The sequence below is a fragment of the Leopardus geoffroyi genome, chromosome B1 (genome assembly GCF_018350155.1).
Source record: "Leopardus geoffroyi isolate Oge1 chromosome B1, O.geoffroyi_Oge1_pat1.0, whole genome shotgun sequence".
Lineage (NCBI taxonomy): Eukaryota > Metazoa > Chordata > Mammalia > Carnivora > Felidae > Leopardus > Leopardus geoffroyi.
The window spans coordinates 135,969,816-135,989,803 of record NC_059327.1 but is presented as its reverse complement, the minus strand read 5'-3'; the positions used below and the strand labels follow the sequence as shown (position 1 = coordinate 135,989,803).

Here is a 19,988-nt window from a genome sequence, read left to right as displayed (position 1 = left end):
GATTTTGCTCTGCTGAATTGCTAAATGGGAAAATTTACTTGATACTTATTGTTTCTACTAATGTTTTGGCAAGTGTTATGTTCTGGATGAGGCTGCAATATAATCCAAAGGGCTATTGCATTGGTTCAATATGAGTCATAAACCTATATAAATGTTTGCCACTTAATCATATGGACTTTTTTCTGATTTTTTTTAAGGTTCCTTGTTCCAATATCAAGTGTTATTTGCAATGACATAACTGCTTACCTTTTTGGATTTTTTTTTGGGAGGACTCCATTAATTAAGGTAATGGAACAACATCACAAGCAAGCCATTACCATAACCTTAAAGATTAGCCACTGGAGAAGATCTCCAACAATTTGGTGCTGTTGCACATTTTTATTTCTGAGGTGCTTTGATTTTCCTTAGCTGTGTTTAACAGCCATAGTGTAGAGGCAGTGAGCCATGTTTCCCAGTGATTCCATGTGGATTCTTAGATAACCTGTTAGCTCCTCAGTAAGGACCTGACTCCATCATTTGTCCTCTGTCTTGTGAAGAAGGCTCATTTCATCTTTCTGCTGGTTTCTTTCTGTTAGCTATAGTGCAATTCTTCTTTCTTCATTCCCCAGCAACCCTGCAAACAAGCCTTTCCTAGACTCTGCTCTCCTCTGTCACTGTCTCCTCTATCACCTCCTTTACCAAATTTTTTTTAAAAGTGTACACTTCATCACCTTCCCATAGGCCTGTCCATTTGTAAGATTTTTACACCCAAGCTTATTTTGAAAAAATTTGAGGCCCTACAATAAAATACTGATAATGCATGTAATAAGGAAAGGTTAAGATAAGGGAAAGGAAAATACATGTGAAAAGACCATGTTGTTTTGCCTTAGATTTGGTTCTGCTTACATTCAGTGGAGGCAAAGAAAGAAATGAATTAATGAATTATACAGTGCTCATTTTGGGGAAGAAAGAAACAAACTGATTCCTCATGGAAAAATAGACCTTTTACTAGAACTGACTACCTTTAAACAAACTTTTCGTGTTGGGGCTTTAGATAGGGTTCTCCCCATTCATGTATTGTGCAAAGTCTTTAATAATATCCCCAGGAATATTTTGGTTGGCTATTTTGATGTTACTGTATGAAGGCAGTTTGGAGGGACTGGGACAATTGTGCAGATACAAAACCTGTTTGTTAAGAATGATACAAGAGTAGCTTAAGTGTTCCCAGAGGAACACATGGATGTGCCTGTCCTTTAAAAGTCTTCCATAAGTTCTTCCCCATGTAAGAGTCCAGCAGCATACAGCATCAGGCTGAGCTATAGGGAGGGATACAGCAAGCAAGGTATATATATATTTTTTAAAAGTTTCTAAAGCTGCTGCAGCATCAGGGCAAGTGATTAAATATTCAAGACTTCTGTACCAGATACGTTTTTGGCTTAGAAAGCCTTCAGAGAGGCTGTTATGGTTGTAGAGGAATCTTACTGTTTGATTTTGGACACAGATTTCTAGTGAATTTACCAGGCTGGATTAGTTGTATAATATACCCATATGTGATTAAGCAAGTTAACCCCTAAATCAGTTTTATATAGGTCAATTTAATTTGAGAAGTCATCTTTAAAATAATCAACAGGCACTTTTGAATTTGAGTCAACTACTTCACGACAGTAATACTGAATCATCCTAGGAAATTGTCTCTGTGGCAGAATTGTTATCAGATTTGTCAAGAAACCATTTCTGTCAACACTTTGGCTTTGGGTTTTATGAACATCATTAGGACAAAAGGTCTATAAAGAGATCATGTAGATTAGCCTGTCACCTGTTTCTGTCTGCAGAAACTTCTGTCTGATATTTATTTGGCTTCTGTCCCCACCCATCCACTGAAAGAGTCATCACAGAGGCCATCAGTGATCTCCCCATACATCAGTCCTTATCATATAGGGTACCTCAGGCAGTTAGAGCTGTGCACTCCCAAATCTTTTCCTCCTGCCCCTGCATCACTGATTTCCAAACTTTCCTCCAGATTTCTCTGCCTGAATGCCCCATTGACTGAGAAACAATAGCCGGAATCTGAAACAGTATCTATTATTAGAAGCACACCATGTTCCTTTCTTCATGGAGACAGACATAGATTGTGACCCAAGGGAGAAGGATATGTGAATACTTGTGGAGCAAATACTGTATCTGGAGTGTTTTGCCATTTCAGGAAGAGGTCTGTTGAATGCATGGCATTTTTGAGAATATATGAAAATCTCATGTGCTGCAATGTCTGTGTTTTGTTATACTCATTCTTCTATTTTTTGTCAGTAGTAGGTCAATACAGACCATATGTACTTGGAATGACTATATCTCACCCTTACTGCAAGAACCACCCTATTGTGGGGGTTTATATAAGCATAAAAGTCATGGGACGATGATTTCAATATAGAGTTCATAGTTCTTTGGGAGAGAAAAAAATAAATTGAGGTTATTTATATAGAAACATATATTCACAGTTTGAGGGTCTAAAATGTGTTAGATATTACTAGAGAAATTTGTACAAATAAATCGGGATCATGGAATGAAGGAAAAGGTTTGCAAAGCCATTCCATCAAGAAAAAAGTACGGAGAGATGTATAAGGTATTGTGGGAATTCACTGAAAACAATTTGCCATATATATTTGTGTGTTTTGTGAGTGTAGTAACTTTTTAATTTTATTTGGCCTTTTTTAGTTGTCTCCTAAAAAGACTTGGGAAGGATTCATTGGCGGTTTCTTTTCCACAGTCGTGTTTGGATTCATTGTGAGTTTTACTGAGATGTTTATTTTATTTATATTTTGAAAATGGTGGCAAATTTATCAATCTATTTTGAACCTAAAAAAATTGAACCACAAAATGCTAATAATGTATTTATTGAAACCTATTAAACAGAGCCAATTCTGTACTCCAGTAGTTCTCATCATGGCCTCATATCAGAATTACCTGGGGAGAGGGGTGCCTGAGTGACTCCATTGGTTAAGTGTTCAACTCTTGATTTCAGCTCAGGTCATGATCTCAGGGTTTTGAGATCAAGCCCTACAACAGGCTCCCTGTTGGGTGTAGAGCCTGCTTAAGATTCTGTCTCTCTCTCCCTCTACCCACACCCTCCCTCTTAAGTCAATAAGTAGGGGCGCCTGGGTGACTCAGTTAAGCGTCCAACTTAGGTCATAATCTTGTAGTTCATGAGTTTGAGCCTTGTGTTGGGCTCTTTGCTGACAGCTCAGAGCCTGGAGCCTGCTTCAGATTCTGTGTCTCCCTCTCTCTCTGCCCCTCTCCTGCTCATGCTCTGTCACTCTCTCTCAAAAATAAACAAACATTTAAAAAAAAAACTTTAAAAATATGTAAATACATACATACATCTTAAAAAAAAAAAAGAAAAATAGAATTGTCTGCGTTGCTTATACAAAATATATGTCCCAGCCCTATCCCGTCAGTGGACTCCCCGTTAATTCTGACGTACAGCTAGATTTGAGACCCGCTGTTGTGCTGTCGTTTGGCAGTTTCTAACAGCTGTTCTGCCTTATGGGGGACACAGGGACACAGGTGCTGGGACAAGTGGTGGCTTTGAGAAAAGCAGAGAATATAAACGATGTTGAAGAACTCTGTCTCCTTAATGCATGCTGGCTAATTGATTTAGTGGGGGTGCTTGCTGCTGTAAACCCAACTTGCAGGAAAAGTTTGATAAAAATAATTGGCATTTACTTTTAGCCATGCATAATAGATATTGTTAACATTTTAATAATTAGTGTACAATTATGGAATTTATGTTTGTATTAAAAGAGGTCTCATGAGAATTAATAAAGATACAGTAAAATGGCTGGATAGAAGTATGCAAAAAAAATAACTGGCAGGAAGTTTAATTTTTAGAGAGTCTAGTCCCTGATAGTTCTAGAATATATTCTGTAGCCAGATGTGGAGTAACTGGTAACAACATGGAGCTTTGAGAGGGAGCAAAATACAAATAAGTGGAAATGTGCCAGGTCCTGGATGGGAATACTACCATAATTGCCCTGTTTAATTCGCAAGTTTAGTTGATTCTCAAGAAAGTGGCAATAGAATTGAGTAAAATTATTCTGATGTTTATGTGGTAGAATACTGATGAGATAATGATTGATAAATAGAACAACGAAAAGAGATCCAGGCTTGTCCAATGTTTTTACATCACAAAGCAGGTATAATTAGAATATTAAGTTAAATAATACTATAAGAATGTGGTATTAGTATCATTAAAGACTTATTTAGAAATACTACAAGAATAGCCATATCATTAGAAGAAAATAAAGAGCTACTCTATAAGAATATAATGCATGACAAAGTAACAAGGAAGGAAATTACTTACGTATATTTTTTAATAAATGATTTTGAGTAAACTGGTTGGAATGGTTGGATTAAATCCATTCCTAGTGTCATATTTGTACATTTGTTAACCATTCTTCAGCAATATAATGGGGCAAATGGCTGCAAAATAAGAGGGTAACTGTTGTCTAGCAATTTAAATTTATAATGAAACATTTTATGTATCTTCTCCCATGGCTGAGGATAGCTAGTTTTAAAAATTGTAGTGATATGGCTATAAGAATACTTTAGTAATAGTTTCCTGGGTCGGTTAAAAACAATGGTGTTTTTCACTTATTAGTAATTTTGAATAACCAGTTGTTTATTGTTGAAATTAATGTAACCATAATTTATGCAATAAACTTCAGTCCTGTACTCTCTCATCCCTTTATAATTGTTAGCTTCTGCTAACATTCATTATGTGTACTTTAAAAAAGTAAAACCTTGCTGTAATACAGCAGTTTTCTTTTTCTCTCTTTCCCCTTCCTTCTTTTTGTTGTCGTACAAAGATTGTAAGATCACTGATTTCCAAAACCTTTTTATTTTCTTTCTTTCTTTCTTCCTTTCATTCTCTCTGTCTCTCTCCCTCTCTCTCCCCTTCCTCCCTCCCTTCCTCCCTCCCTCCCTTCCTTCCTTCCTTCCTTCTTTCCTTCCTTCCTTCCTTCACGGAGAGAGGCAGAGGGAAAGAGAGAGAATCTTAAGCAAGGCTCCATGCTCAGCACAGAGCCCAATGCTGGGCTCTGGGATCGTGACCTGAGATGAAATCAAGAGTCAGATGCTCAACTGACTGAGCCCCTCAGGCGCCCGGAAAACCTTTTTGTTTTCTAATGGCTTTTCAGAGTCTTTTATTGGGTCATTTAAGACCATCTAACTTTTAAAATACATAGCAAAATGTGAATGCAAAGAAATTTTGGCATTCTGTCTCTGGTCTTTCTGACACATTATGATAGTTAAGAAATATGATAGATAGACAGATTTTTTTCATTCAATGTTTCATGGACTCCTGCTTTGTTATTCAGGCTGCCTACATGTTATCCAAATATCAGTACTTCGTCTGCCCAGTGGAATACCGAAGTGATGTAAACTCCTTCGTTACAGAATGTGAACCCTCAGAACTTTTCCAGCTTCAGAGTTATTCACTTCCTCCCTTTCTAAAGGCGGTGTTGAGACGGGTAAGATAAACATAGTTAAGGATCCTGCATCCCAGAGTTTAAGGTTCATTTAAAAATAGGACTAAACTTTTTGCAAGAAATCAATTTGTACAGAATTTTAAATTCAATGATACAGAAGTGGTATCACTGTCTACTTAGCATCAATAATATTTTCTATTCCCTTGTGACTTCCCTTTCTCAAACATAAAATGAATATTACTATCACAAACCAGTTGTCTCTTAGGAATTTACTTGATAGTTTGATTACTGATGCTAATTTATGTTGTATTTTTTTTGAAAATATTTTTCAGTATTTCTTAGATTTCTACAAATCAAGTGGTTTACAGTGAGCTTCCCTTGTAACTGGTATGAATTGACTCAATTTAAAGCGTAATTAAAATTCAGCAGCTCAAAGTCCCTTGATTTTTAGGGGACCTGTACTAGTACAGAAAGCAGCTGCTTCTAAGAAACCAGTTTACCTTCAAAAAGCACACTCTTGGCATTTAAAAGCAATACTGACGTCTCTCACTGAAGGGTGTTGACAAGCTGTCTGGTAGAACCCTGCTGATCCATGCCATCAGGACTGGTGGTTGGTTGGTTAAAGTGGGGATGAAACAGTTGGGTGTGTACTGTGTACGTGTGTGTATCTGAAATATTTTTAACTAAAATCCACAATTTTGAGGAGCAGATTAACCAGTAAATTATTTCTCTCTTTGAGTGTTCAATACACGGATTCCAAGAATTGTTTTCAGTGTCCAAGCCATCTGTTATCTGCTGTAAAACTTTTTGACACTACTGATCTTTGCTTTGGGGTAAGGCCTTCACTTTGAGAATGGGTCCAGAGATTGGTGTTCTAAAGAATCTTTCTTAAACCACAGTATTTATGCACTGTCTACAACTTGTAGTTTTAGTTTCTTTAAAATGGAGCAAGAACCAAGCATTTACAAAATAATTAGACTGTAGAATTCTTCTCAATTTTTGTTATCTCCTCTCTGAATCTTTTATAACTGTCTTGCTAATGCTCAATTTGGTGGTCTTTTTGAAAGCAGCTTTGAGACAAAGACCAAATTTCCTTTTAGAATTAAAATATATAATTACAAAGTTCTACTGGTAAGAAACAAATTCAGAAATCAACTCAACCGATTCTTAGTAAGCCTACAGCTCAAGTGTTGTAGAAGTTTCTAGATAAACTAGAGTATCCTATCAACTGCAAGACTTGAGTGTTCCAAGTGCTGCCAGTATGCCTACGGAGGGAATGGAGAGTGCTGGCTACGTAGAGAATGGTGTTGAGAGCGTACAAAATATTTTTCTCCCATGATTCTGAAAGTTTGTGAAGTTAACAAAAATGTGGCAAATGGTTTGACTTAATATTTATATCATGGTTCTTAGTTTAGGTGGCATGCTCAAATACAATTTTATTGCAGTTAAACCCTTTCCCCCTTTTTTTCTGTTTAGGAAACAGTGAGCTTGTATCCTTTCCAGATACACAGCATTGCTCTTTCAACATTTGCGTCATTGATTGGCCCTTTTGGAGGCTTCTTTGCCAGTGGATTCAAAAGAGCTTTCAAAATCAAGGTATGTGTTTAGAATCTTTGTTACATTATTAGAGAATTAGAGAATGTAATATAGTTGTAATTTGGTTTTCCCTTGGTCTCTCACATTTAGCCTCTGGGCAAAAACTTTTACATTCCAGTTGTTTCGGCCTCATAGAAATGCTTCCTGGCTGATTTTGGTGTATTCTATCTCATTAAATTTTGGTCAGGTCAGGTTAATACATTTTATTTTTAAGTTTTTTTTTTAAGTTTATTTATTTATTTTGCGAGAGAGAGCAAGCACGAGCAGGGGAAGGGCAGAGAGAAGAGAAGAGAGAGAATCCCAAACAAACAGGCCCTGCACTGTCAGCATGGAGCCCAGTGTGGGATTCAAACTCATAAACTGTGAGATCGTGACCTGAGCCAAAACCAAGAGTTGGATGCTTAGCCAGCTGAGCCACCAGGTGCCCCATGTTAATACATTTTAAAATGTCATGTCCACCTCATTTATAGAATGGCATGTGTCACTTAATGTTGGGACTTCAAGTGCTCATGCAAGAATCCAGCTATGAATTGTCTGAGGTTTAGTGTTATGCCATAGTCTCCCTTAAAGACACAAGCAGGAGAGCCTTTGCATATGACCATTCATTCTACTAGCTGTGGGCTCAGTAAACTCTTTCTGTAAATGGAGAAATCATACATGTATTAATCATATTGCAGCTACTCAACTCTGAACTCTGCCACTGTAGTGCAAAAGCCCTATGGGCAATATGTCAATGAATGGTTATGACTGGGTTTTAATAAGACTTTATTTACAAAAACAGGCAGTGGGCTAGACTTGACCTGTGGGACATAGTTTGCAGATCCCTGTTCCAGATACTTAAAGTTATCCCTATGTTTTGTTTAATTTAGGTTCTCGTAAAGTGACGTATGTTTGCCCTGTTATCTCAGCTGTCCTCACATGCCTTCCCTAAGAGTGGATGTTGTGCCATTAGGAGTCAGAGTGGCTACTGAAGTTGGGGTGAACAGGGCAGGCCTCTCTGGAGGAGGTAGCATGTGAGCAGGGGTCTGACAAAAGAAGAAGGATGAGTCCTGTAGAGAAATCTAAGGAAGAGTGTTCCAGAAAGTACAAAGGAGACAAGGAGCTTAGACTGAAAGGGAGCAAGAATAGTGTGGCTATGGTAGAGAGTAAGTGATCAGAATGCATAATTGATAAGGCCAGATCCCACAGGGCCCAGAAGCCAGGGAAATAAAAAAAAAAAAAAAAAACTCAGTGAACACTTGCAGTGGGGAAGATACTATGTTAGGTGGAAAGCAGTATGCAGAAGTGTATAAGATGTCTCTGTTCTCAAGATGCTCACCGCCTTCTAGGGGAGATAACACACATCCACAGTGAACCACAACAACAGCCATGCATGAAGACTGTCCTGTAAAGCCTGCAAACAGCAGAATGGAGTTGAGTTAATATGGCTCTTTTGTGCATTGGTTAGTAGGGAAGAGAAGTAAGGAGATGTGTTGGCAAGAAGTAACCAAAGAATTTTTCAATAATTGTTTTAGATAGAGAAATATTGCATTTAGAATGATACTTTCTTCAGCAGTCTCTAATTCAGGGTTTCTTGTTGAATGATACTATTTTGCATGTCTGAAATGAAGGTATAACAACTGTTTAGATGTTTTTTGGTTGCCTGAGTAAACTAGAAGGGTGATCCATCATTTCTATATCCTCAGCACTCAGACATGTGGCTATGTCTGTACAGAGCCCATTGGGGAGATGTACTAACCATTCCCTCAGTTTGGCCATTTAATGGACTAATGTGTCCCATGTGATCTATTTTGATTTTCTTTTTACCCTAAAACTTAAAAAAAAAAGAATATATATTATAATAGTAAAATATTTCAGAGTAAAAACTATTAAACATGAGTTAGAATCAGTTGTAAATCTGTCAACACTAGAATAGCTCCTTAAATAACTTCTGGTTAAACAGGAAAAGAGACTAGAACAGTATTAGATTAGTAATAGATGATAGCGCTTTTTATTTAGAAAAAGCTTTATTAGCTAAAAAAAAAGTGCTGGATTTAATTAATATTTAATTAGTGTTACTTGTATGTTGCTAGTCAATTTGGTAATCATTCCAACATCGGTGCCTATTTGAAAGATGTGATTTAAATTTTTTAGACATGTTACAGTAAGTTTGTATTAAGTAGAAAAATCCTGTAGTATTTTCCTGAGAGCCCGTGGTCCCAATGAGACATTTCCAGGTAGGAGTTTTATAGCAGGTGATTTTTTTTTTTTAAATGTTTATTTATTTTTGAGAGAGAGAGTGAGACAGAGCATGAGGAGGGGAGGGCCAGAGAGAGAGGGAGACACAGAATCTGAAGCAGTCTCCAGGCTCTGAGCTGTCAGCACAGAGCCTGATGTGGGGCTAGAACTCACAGACTGTGAGATCATGACCTGAGCTGAAGTGGAATGCTTAACCCACTGAGCCACCCAGGCACCCCGATAGCAGGTGATCTTCTGAAAATTTACTCATATGTTTGTTTGTTTCTGAAGGATTTTGCAAACACCATTCCTGGACATGGCGGAATAATGGACAGATTTGATTGTCAGTATTTGATGGCAACTTTTGTGCATGTGTACATCACAAGTTTTATAAGGTACTTTTCGATTTTTAAAAAATGTTTTATTAGATGATTTGAGTTCTCATTCCCATAGGCATTAGTTTGAGTTGCTTTTTCTGTCAGTAGTAATATGTAATATCAAAGGGGAATGGTGGCCCATGGAGATGTCACATATTACTGCCCTGAGAAGTATGGTTAAATTATAATTATGTTACATATATTTGAACAACTTAAACAATAGTGTATGTTATGGTCTTTAATAGGACCAAGATAAGATCTAGCTAATGTGGATAATACTGGATTGAAATATTAGAAAATTTAATTTCTCATTTTCTGTGGTGTTACAATGGTGTTACATTTTCTTTTCAATTAGTGAATACTAATTAAAAAGGAGGAGGACATAATAATTCATCCAGTCCCCCAGTGATTGCTTGAGTGCCTCTGATGCATTGGGGAATATCCTAGGATGTATCACAAAGAGAACAAAACAAAGTTCCTGACCTCAGAGCTTATATTCTTACTGGGGAGTTGGAGGGAGAAGGTGGAGAAGTAAAAGATAAACAACTAAACATAGCGTTTTAGGTGGTTCTAAGTGTGATGGAGAAAAGTAGAGCGGGCTGAGGATTATGGTTGTGGGGGTGGAGATGTGGGTGAGTGGGAGGGTATTGCTGTTTTATAAAGGGTGGCTTATTCTTGTTAAACCTAAGGTTTTGGATCTGCCCTAAAATGCCAGCTTGGGGTGTGAAAGCAAACCACAGCAACCACACATGAACTTTATTTTCCATGGTCTCTACTAAGTGCCTGACCACAGAACACATGTATTTCCTTCATAGAGTATCTGGAGTGAAACTCATATTTGTAGATCCTTAAATACACATTTTAAATATATAGCCTGAGCAGTATAGGAGTTTTTGTATTAATCTTTATTTTTCTTGAGCAGTCTTGTTACTACATTGATCTTTCAAAGAATCAAATTCTGGCTTTGTTAACTTCCCATTTCATTGATGTCCACTCACATCGTTCATTCCTTCATCTTTCTTTAGATTCAATTTGCTATTGCTTTTTGAACTTCATGAGATAAAGCTTATTGATTTTCAGTCTTCTTGCCTAATAGAGTCATCTAATACTGTAAATTCCCTCTTAAGTACTGCCTTATTCTCATAGTATATGCTATATTTGTATTTTCATTATCAGTTACAAATATTTCCTGATTTCCACTAGGATATCTTCTTTGACATGTGCTTTATTTAGAAAGGTGTTGATTACTTTCCATACAAATGGAGATTTCCTCATTCTCCTTCCTTTATTGACTTTTGCCTTAATTCCATCCATTGTGGTCAGAAAACATACTCTTTATTTTTCCTTCTTTTGGTGGAGGCTTGTTTTATGCCGCAGCATACCATCTATGGAGGGATGTGTTCGTGTGCACATGCAACAAGTGTGCGTTCCACAGTTTGGGGACATAGGGTAGTACGTGCCAGTTAGGTGAAGTTCAGCTACATCTTCTGTACTGATTTTTGGGGTTTGTTTCTTCCATCTCATCATTCTGTAAGGAAGAGAGCTTGGTCAGAATCTCCCACTGTGATTGTAAATTTACCTATTTCTGTCCTGTCAGTTTATGCTTTATGTATTTTGATGTTGTCTTAGGTATATACACATGTAGGACTGTCCTGTGTCCCTATTGAATCGCTCCTAAGGTCATTATATAACATCCATCTTTATATACTACTTGCTTAAAGCCTATTTTGTTGGATCCTAGAAGAGCTGCGTCAGCCTCCATTTGGTTAGTGTTTATATAGGGTTTCTTTGTCTAGGGTTTCATTTTTAGTGTTCCTTTATCCCTATATTTAAAGTGTGTTTCTCTTCTAACAAACATATAGCTTGATTTGTTTTCTTATAACCAAGATGACAGCCTTTGTCTTTTTAATTGGAATATTTAATCCATTTGTATGATTTATTTACTGATATCTTTATTAGTATTTAATGCTCAAATCCTTAGAACTCTATTTTCAGATGGTAGCAGCTTTTAGGGCATTAACTCAAACTTTTTTTTTTTAACCTGCTATTCTCTCCATAGAGAAGAGTCATGCTGAGCCATGTTGTCTACCATTTGAAAGCAAATATTTAGACTATTAGAAATACAGGGCAAGTGCCAGGATGCATCTAGCTGGGAGCACCTGCTGACATAATTTTGCATTTAGCTGAACTTGCTAGAATACCCTTCCTTTTCTCTGTGGGTCCCTACTCTGGGTTTGTTATGAAGTTGCTGAATCTTTTGAAGAGATGTTAAGACAAGCTGTGCCCTGACTTGAGTGGACAGTGGCTGTGAGAGACATATGGCCACACTTTTGGCAAACGAGTTGAGCCACGTGCATGAAGGTAACCCATGGGATGGCTGATCTACTACATCGTGCAGTTTTTTTAATCAAAGATTTTTGTTGTGTTATCCCTGCATAGCAGACATTTCTTTGCTGCTGGGTTTCCTATTTCCTATGATTCCATTTGAACTCATAGTCCTTACACGGATAACTAAATTTATGATTTACAGTATTTCTCAGAATTCGGTGCCATTCTCCATATATCATTTATGTCTTGCTTTTTCCCATTGGATTTTACTAATCTCTCTTTACAAAAAGTAAACCATACTCTCCTTTACTGATTCAAATAGACTGTAGAAATTGCAAAGAACAATACATATACATTAAATTCTGAATCAGTTCATTCTGAATTTGAGAGAATGACACTTGAGAAGATCACACAGGTATAAATAGGTTGAGTTCTAGCGTCTAAGGGGTGGGAAAGTTACAATCCCCTGACTGCAAAAGTGTCACAGCAGGGAGAGGGTAGGAGTCCTGTTTAGACCCTTTTCTGACTGAGAGTGCGAAGGGCAGGAAGAGAAGGGCTGGAGTGGGGATGCTGGAGGAGCCAACCCGAAGATTGCTGAGGTTGCTGCTTGAGGAGAGGCCCTACGCTGCCCTTGGGATGTCCCCTGGAGAGAAGGGTGAGGGCATCACGGGCTGCCTTGGTGTTGCTTCAGTTCCAGCCAGGCTTATCTCGTCACCACAGGGACTGCTGGGGGTGGGAGTGAGGGGGGTAGGCTGTCCGCCTCCTTTTTTCAACTAGAAAAGACTCACTTTTGTTTCTTATATTGGGGCTCACCTAAGACTTTCTTTGGAACAAAGGCTGTGGCATCTACTGCAAATCCTGGGTTGGGGCTTTTGTGCTGGGCCAGCACCTTTGTGCCCTGTCTCTTAAACATTCATAATTCCCCAGGGGCATTTCTTGAAGTTTCTTTGAAGCTAAATTAAAAAAAAATTTTTTTTAATGTTTGTTTATTTTTGATAAACAGTGAACAGAATGTGAGTGGGGGTGGGGCAGAGAGAAGGAGACGCAGAATCTGAAGCAGGCTCCAGGCTCTGAGCTGTCAGCACAGAGCCCGATGGGACTCGAACTCATGAACCGTGAGATCATGACCTGAGCTGAGGTCTGACCCTTAACCAGTTTAGCCACCCAGGCGCCGCTGAGGCTGAAAAATGTAAAGTATATTTTCATGTCCTCTTTTGGCTTATCTTCATCCACCAGGAATTTTGATAGTTTTTGTGTCTTGTCCAGTCTCAGGACTTGTTAGCTGTTCTCACCTTTCAGTCAGGTTGCCCTTTTGAGAAGTTTTGTGGAACTTAGATTTGCATCCCCTAAACTGCCTAGTGTTGTTCCTGGGTTTTGTGTTGGTGCGTTCTTCCCAAATCTAGACTGTATGCCTCTCAGTGCAGAATGTTTCTGGGGTTTTTTCCTCCCTTTGCCACTAACATTGGGCACGAAAGTGAGCTTGGTCAAGTAAAGATTGTCACTCTGCGCTTTAAGTGCATGATTTATTTTCAGTTGGGGGTATATGCCTCCTTGAGCTCTCTTAAAATAGCCTGAACTTGGTCTTCTCCGCTTTGTCCTCAGGGGTCCAAATCCCAGCAAAGTGCTACAGCAGCTGTTGGTGCTTCAGCCGGAACAGCAGTTAAATATTTACAAAACCCTCAAGACTCATCTAATTGAGAAAGGAATCCTGCAGCCCACCTTGAAGTTATAGCTGGGTCCGGAATGGGAAGGACTGACAATAAGGAATTCTACAGAAAAGCACTGACAGATGAAATTTTGTAACTGTACAGAAAACTGGTTGAAAATGCAATGGATTGAAGTTTTAAAGACATGAATGTTTCTTCTCTAAAATTACTGTGAATATTTAACCAACACTTGAGCTAAGTTATGAAATGAGTAACAAATGATCAGCAAAAGATCCTGTACTTTTTTCTAAAGAGTATTTTCTGATGTAAACTTCCTTCCCCTGACTTGCCTAGATTTCATAACGTAAAAGACTTTGTGTTTTAAAGAGTCAGACAGAAAAAGAGTAAAAATTGAGGATGTCTTAAGATTGCATCTGGCATTGTGCCCTTTGCACAAATATTTACTTTTGTACTTGGAGCTGCTCTTAATTTTAACAAAATGTTTTATGTAAGGCACAACAGGAAGTTAGTTCTCCTGTACTTCCTCCTCTTAGTCTGAAGTTGCTTCTGAAGGGCTAAGTTGGATCCAAAAAAAAAAAAAAAAGAAGCTTGTCTGCTTTTCAAAGAAGTAATCATTTGCCAGGGAAAAACATTCCACTTTTCGGTAGGTTCAAAAAGAGCAGACCTCAAACTCTACTCCTGATAAAATTGTTTGGAAAAACATGACCTTGCAAAAAATTTTCAAGAAAAACAAAGGAGAATTGTGCTATGAAGAACATCATGTACGCATCCTCCACAGATGACAGGAGCTCAGGAGGCAGCATAAGACAGTGATGCGTGACACAGGCCACCTCTTGGTCGAATTCTCTCCTTTTCCTCATTTCCCTCTAAACTGACTTCCATCAGTTTTGCAGCCTCAAGCACATACGATCGATATAGAGGGTGGCAAGTAGGGGCGGAGGCTGAAGCACAGAGGGGGTGCAAGAGTAGCCCTTCCCCAGATTAGGGTCTGCCCACTTGTGTCCTGGGTGCCTCCCTGCTGGTGCCTGTGAAGCCCCCCGGACACTCACCCGGGAAGAAGAAATCTGCCTGGAGACCCAATCCCCGACGAACTCCGTGGGTACAGCCAATCTTTGTTCTGTTCCTCTTTCACATCATGTCATCAAATCCGAGGACAACAGCTCGTTATTTTTTTCTTCCAAGAATGAAAATCAAGCAGAAGTGATTCTCATCTTCAGAACAGAAAGCACATGAATGCCAAACCTTTCCTTTGTTGGACTGGACACTGTAACCGGATAAGAAATGTGTTGTCATCAGTGAATGTAAATAAGCTGCTGTTGCTGTGTGCTCTCTATATCCATATTTATTGTATTGAACAGTTGGCATTAAACCTTCAGAAGTTGCCTAGTGCTCCTTGGCTAACTGTTCAAAGAGGAGAAATAGATATATTTTCAAGAATGTTTTGCTAATGAAAAGAGTACTATTTTTGTTTAAATCAGAAATAAATTTCAATTATTTTATATTTCCGTTCTACTACTCTGAGATAAAAGATAACATATCTGCTTGGGATCCCTGGATGTAAATCTATAACTAGCAGCTTCATCCCGTGCACCACACGATTATAGTAGATAGAATTAAACTCCATACCAAGAGTCTGGTTTTTTGGTTTGGTGTGCGTGCGGCCAGTTCATCTGCCCCGGAGGTGCTCAGTCAGTGTCATTTCACTCTATCCTGTAAGAACCTAGCACTGGCACTGGGAATGTTATTACAGGAGGGAATTTTTCCTTTCAAAGGCTACCTACAAGTTCATGTTTAGCATCTCTCATTTGTATTTGCCTAATTAAAAGCTCCAGATGTTGATCCTAAAAGAATTTAGAGTAACAAAGTTTAAAAAATAAAATGAAAAAATTTGTAACAGGAACTTTGAAAACTTGGTGATTGCCCAATTAAGAACTGCTTGGAGGCACACAGTTCCTTCTGCATTTTTTTTTTTTAAAGTGATGGGTGAGGCGCTGCGATACAGAATTATAAGAGCATTACTGAATACACGTATTATAAAATCAATATACACAAAATACTATTAACAATAAACAAAATATTAAGCTAGAAATATTTGGGGTCACAGTAATAGCTTCCCTCAAATATGGTTTTAGAGGTGGGTGAACATTATTCTGTGTGTAAAAAAGTAAATTCTTTAACAGAGCTCTAAAGATTGACCTTTTTAGTGTACTTTTGTAGCATGTATATTAAAATAGAATATATTTTAGCAAAAGATTGCATAAAACCCTGACTTCGATAATTTTTATACTTGCACCATGAAGAGGGCTTAAATTCCAGTGTAGGAATGTAGTGGCAGAAAAAGACGACTAGGGACTTCCTTCACAGTAATGGCTAATTGTTCCAAATCTGCTATCTTTGGAGGTACTCTAATTGTATTAACTGCTTGACTTTTTAACCTGTGGGATGCAAATATTTCCTCAGTGCTTTTCCCGTAGTGGTGGTGCATATACATTTACTGTCTGTGAATAAAAAGACCACACCCATATCCCACCCTCCCCCCCCCCCTTCCTTGGTACTTTGGTTTGAACAAAGTATCGCTTTGTTCAGTGAAAAAAAAAAGTAGAAACTGGACATATACTGTATATGGGTGGGAGATAGCTTATGATTTGTGTCAATGAGTTCTCTGAATCTTTTACTGAAACTGAGATAGGAAAATAAAATTGAAACAAATCACATTTTAACTTTGTTGTGCCATTTTCTCATCAGAGAAGAATCATTCAGCTGGTGTTTACAAAGTGACAGCTGATGTGTAAGCATCGTGTACTGGGTATATTCCATCACCAACATTGACAGTGACACCTTCAGGGCTGTGATATGTGGTTCTGTGATGGTGGAACGTGTGTTTGTTGAGAAATGATGTCCTCAATAGAGGACTGAATTTTTATGATATTTTCCACAGCTTATAATTACACATTTATTTTTGTGAACCTCTGATCCGGCTTTAAGCTATATGGACGCTGAATAGCGTCAGTTTTTTTTTTTTTTTTTTAATTTTTTTTTTTTTTTTTTTTTTTACGTTTATTTTTGAGGCAGAGAGAGAGCATGAATGGGGGAGGGTCAAAGAGAGAGGGAGACACAGAATCTGAAACAGGCTCCAGGCTCTGAGCTGTCAGCACAGAGCCCGATGCGGGGCTCGAACTCACGGACTGCCAGATCATGACCTGAGCCGAAGTCGGATGCCCAACCAACTGAGCCACCCAGGCGCCCCAATAGCGTCAGTTTTGATCAGCCATTGTGTTTCCGGTGTTTGGCTCCCATGCCAGCACTCTCGAGGCCCTCGAGCTTCTGAACAATGATTGTGGAGTCTTAAGACCCAAATGTGTACATTCCTACTGATCTTTCTTGGATAGCCCCTCCTCACCTGCCCCAATTCTCATTTTGCATAACTGTAAGATGGATGTCATTTTTCCTAGTTCTAGGGTTAAGTAAAAACTCCTATGAATGTACCATGATTTTGTCCAGCACAGAGGAGCTGATTAGTAATCCTTAGTTTCCTTTCTTCCTACCTGCTCATCTGTTGCCCATATCCAGTGCAAAGTGACAGTTTGGTAGAACTGACCAAAAAGGTAACCACATTTGGCCACTTACGATTTAGGTGGTGTTGAAGAGTCCCTTGAATGGTAGCCCATCTAATTCAGCAAACCTAGAATGTTTCCCAGACATCCAGCCCCAAGAACAAGAACTGTAGTTCTCTGCCTAGTGACAAAAGTAGGTAAATACTATATGAGGCGGATGTTGATTGGGGCAATAACAAATGTGTAAACCAGAGTGGGGAAATGGGAGACCACCATTCTGGCCTCCACAGAGGATCTGTCTGCCCTATAGACCATCCACAGCCAGTTCTTGCCACCTGTTCCAGAAACTTTACAAACTTCAAAAGTCAGGCCTTAAGGAGGGGCTCCATTTGGGATGCTCTACGTTGTGTCCGCAAATAAAAAGGTCTAGACAATTGAGCCAAAATCAGATACCTGTCCTGCCTTAATCCCATTGTCTTCCTTTTCCTGTGGAAAAGGGGAGAACATTCTTGAATCATTAGATAACATAGAGACTCAGCGTTGATGAATGGAATGTTAGAAAATGGTAAAGTGAGTTTCTAAAAGGAGCTGAGAAAATACAGCTTGGTTCTCTAATTGTGTACAAAGGACATGTGGTTGTAAAGCAAAAGCCTTGTTCAGATAGAGAAAATTATTGAGGGATGGTCCACCCAACGGTGTCCTCTTAAAGAATGAAATCTCAAACTGCGCTCTGTCAAACTTACAGCACAACAGTACGGTTTGGGGGCATAAGCTCTTACCCTTCTTTCCACTGGGCATCCTGCTTGAGTCTGATGGGTCCAGGTGGCTTTCGAATAAAAACTGTGCAGTGTCAAACTTCAGACAGGACCTAAAAGAGTGATAAGTTTGGAGAACGTCTTTGAGTACTCTACTAAGTATATTTTTTGATCAGTTTTAATCTCAAAAAACTTGTGAAGAAAAGGAACCCAAAGGCTTCAGCTAGTATAGGTAAGACACACAACTGAATTGCCAGCAATTCCATTTGCTTTTGCTTTTTCAACAGCTTTATCAAGATATAGTTTATGTACCATAGCATTGTACAGCCATCACCACATCCAGTTTGAGACGATTTCCATCACTCAACAAAGTTCCCTGGTGCCCATTTGCAGCTAATGCCCACTCCAACCCCCAGTCTTAGGCAACCACTACTCTGCTTTGTGTGTCTATAAATTTGTGTTTTCTGGACATGTCATCCACATGGAATCATACAGTAGGTAGTGTTTTGTGTCTGGCATAATATTCTTGTATGTATCAGTACTTCATTCCTTTTTAGGAATACAGTACTTTGCTGACTTACTAGTGGCATTTGGGTTAGCTCCAATTTTTGGTTATGAAAAATGTTGCTATGAATGTGGACATGTCTTTGGTTATGTCTTCATTTCTCTCAGATTTCTAAAGGTGGAATTGCAGGGTCATATGATGTTCGTGTTTAACTTTTAAAGAAATGCCCAAGCCGTCTAAAGTGGCCGTACACTCTTACATTCCTGCATGCAGCATACGAGGGTTCCAATTTCTCTACAGCCCCACCAAAACAGCACCGGCTGTCTTTTTAACGGTAGCCATTCTCACTGGGATATAGAGGTGTCTCACGGTGACTTCAGCTGTATTTCCCAAATGGCTAATGGTGCTGAGCATCTTTTCATGCGCTTATTTGCCACTTGTAGATCTTCCCTGATGAAATGTCCGTTCGTATCTTTGCCCATTTTTACATGGGATCGTTTTTCTTCTTCTTGAGTCGTAAGAGAACATTATATGTCCTGGATAGCAAACCCCTTCTCAAATTCATGACTTGCAATTATTCTCTCCCAGGCTGTGGTTTTTTTGTCTTTTTGGTTTCTTTCTTTTTTCATTCTTAAGACTTTTTTAAAAAAGCAGTTTAAAGTAAAGTTGAGGGGAAGTTACAGATATTTCCCATTAACCCTTAGCTCCACTCCCCGCCCCCCCCCCCATTCCAGCTATCCCCAGATTCATGGCGTTCCTATTATTTACATCCCAACCAGAGTGATGCATTTGTTACAACTGATTAAACTTGGACTGACAGATCATAGTCACCCAAGTACCCAGTTTACACCAGGGCTCATTTTGGGTGGTGTACATTCTTTGGATTTGGAAAAATGTATGATGATACATACCCACCATTATGGTATTATACAGAGTATTTTCACTGCCCTAAAAATCCTCTGTGCGTCCCGTTCATTCCTCCCCATACCCCTAATCCCCAATCTTTTCAGGAATCATAGTTTTGCCTTTCCCAGAATGTCCTCTAGCTGGAATATAGTTGGAATCGTACAGTATGTAGCCTTTTCAGATGGGCTGCTTTCACTTAGTAATATGCATTTAAGCTTCCTCCTTCTTTTCATGGTTTCATAGCCTTTATCAGTGCTGAATGATAGCCCATTGTCTGGATATACCGGTTTGTCCATTCACCTACTGAAGGCCTTCTTGGTTGTTTCCGAGTTTTGGCAGTTATGAATAAAGCTGCCGTAAACATCAGTGTGCTGTAACGTCAGGTTTTTGGGTGAACATAATTTTTCACCTCCCTTGGGTAAAATTTACCAAGAATTATAGTTGGTGGATCACATGGTAAGAGTATGTTCAGTTTTGTAAGAAACTACTAAGCTGTCTTCCAAAGTGGTTGCGCCATTTTGCATTCTTACCAGCAGCGAATAAGAATTCCCATGGTTTCACCTCCATGCCAGCATTTGGTTTTGTTGATATTCTAGAGTTTAGGCATTCTAATAGGCATGGAAG

General features: G+C 38.8%; 1 protein-coding gene across 1 annotated transcript in view; it reads left to right on the top strand.

Annotated features, from left to right (window-relative positions):
* The window catches only part of CDS1 (CDP-diacylglycerol synthase 1), a 71,760-nt gene extending 55,402 nt beyond the window's left edge, over nucleotides 1–16,358 (top strand). The window contains exons 8-13 of the mRNA XM_045473475.1: nucleotides 198–285; nucleotides 2,689–2,757; nucleotides 5,349–5,501; nucleotides 6,936–7,055; nucleotides 9,564–9,667; nucleotides 13,580–16,358. Of these exons, the coding sequence (XP_045329431.1) occupies nucleotides 198–285; nucleotides 2,689–2,757; nucleotides 5,349–5,501; nucleotides 6,936–7,055; nucleotides 9,564–9,667; nucleotides 13,580–13,709 (664 nt within the window). The 3' untranslated portion in view covers nucleotides 13,710–16,358. The remainder of the gene's footprint in view (nucleotides 1–197; nucleotides 286–2,688; nucleotides 2,758–5,348; nucleotides 5,502–6,935; nucleotides 7,056–9,563; nucleotides 9,668–13,579) is intronic.
* Nucleotides 16,359–19,988: the final 3,630 nt, after the last annotated feature.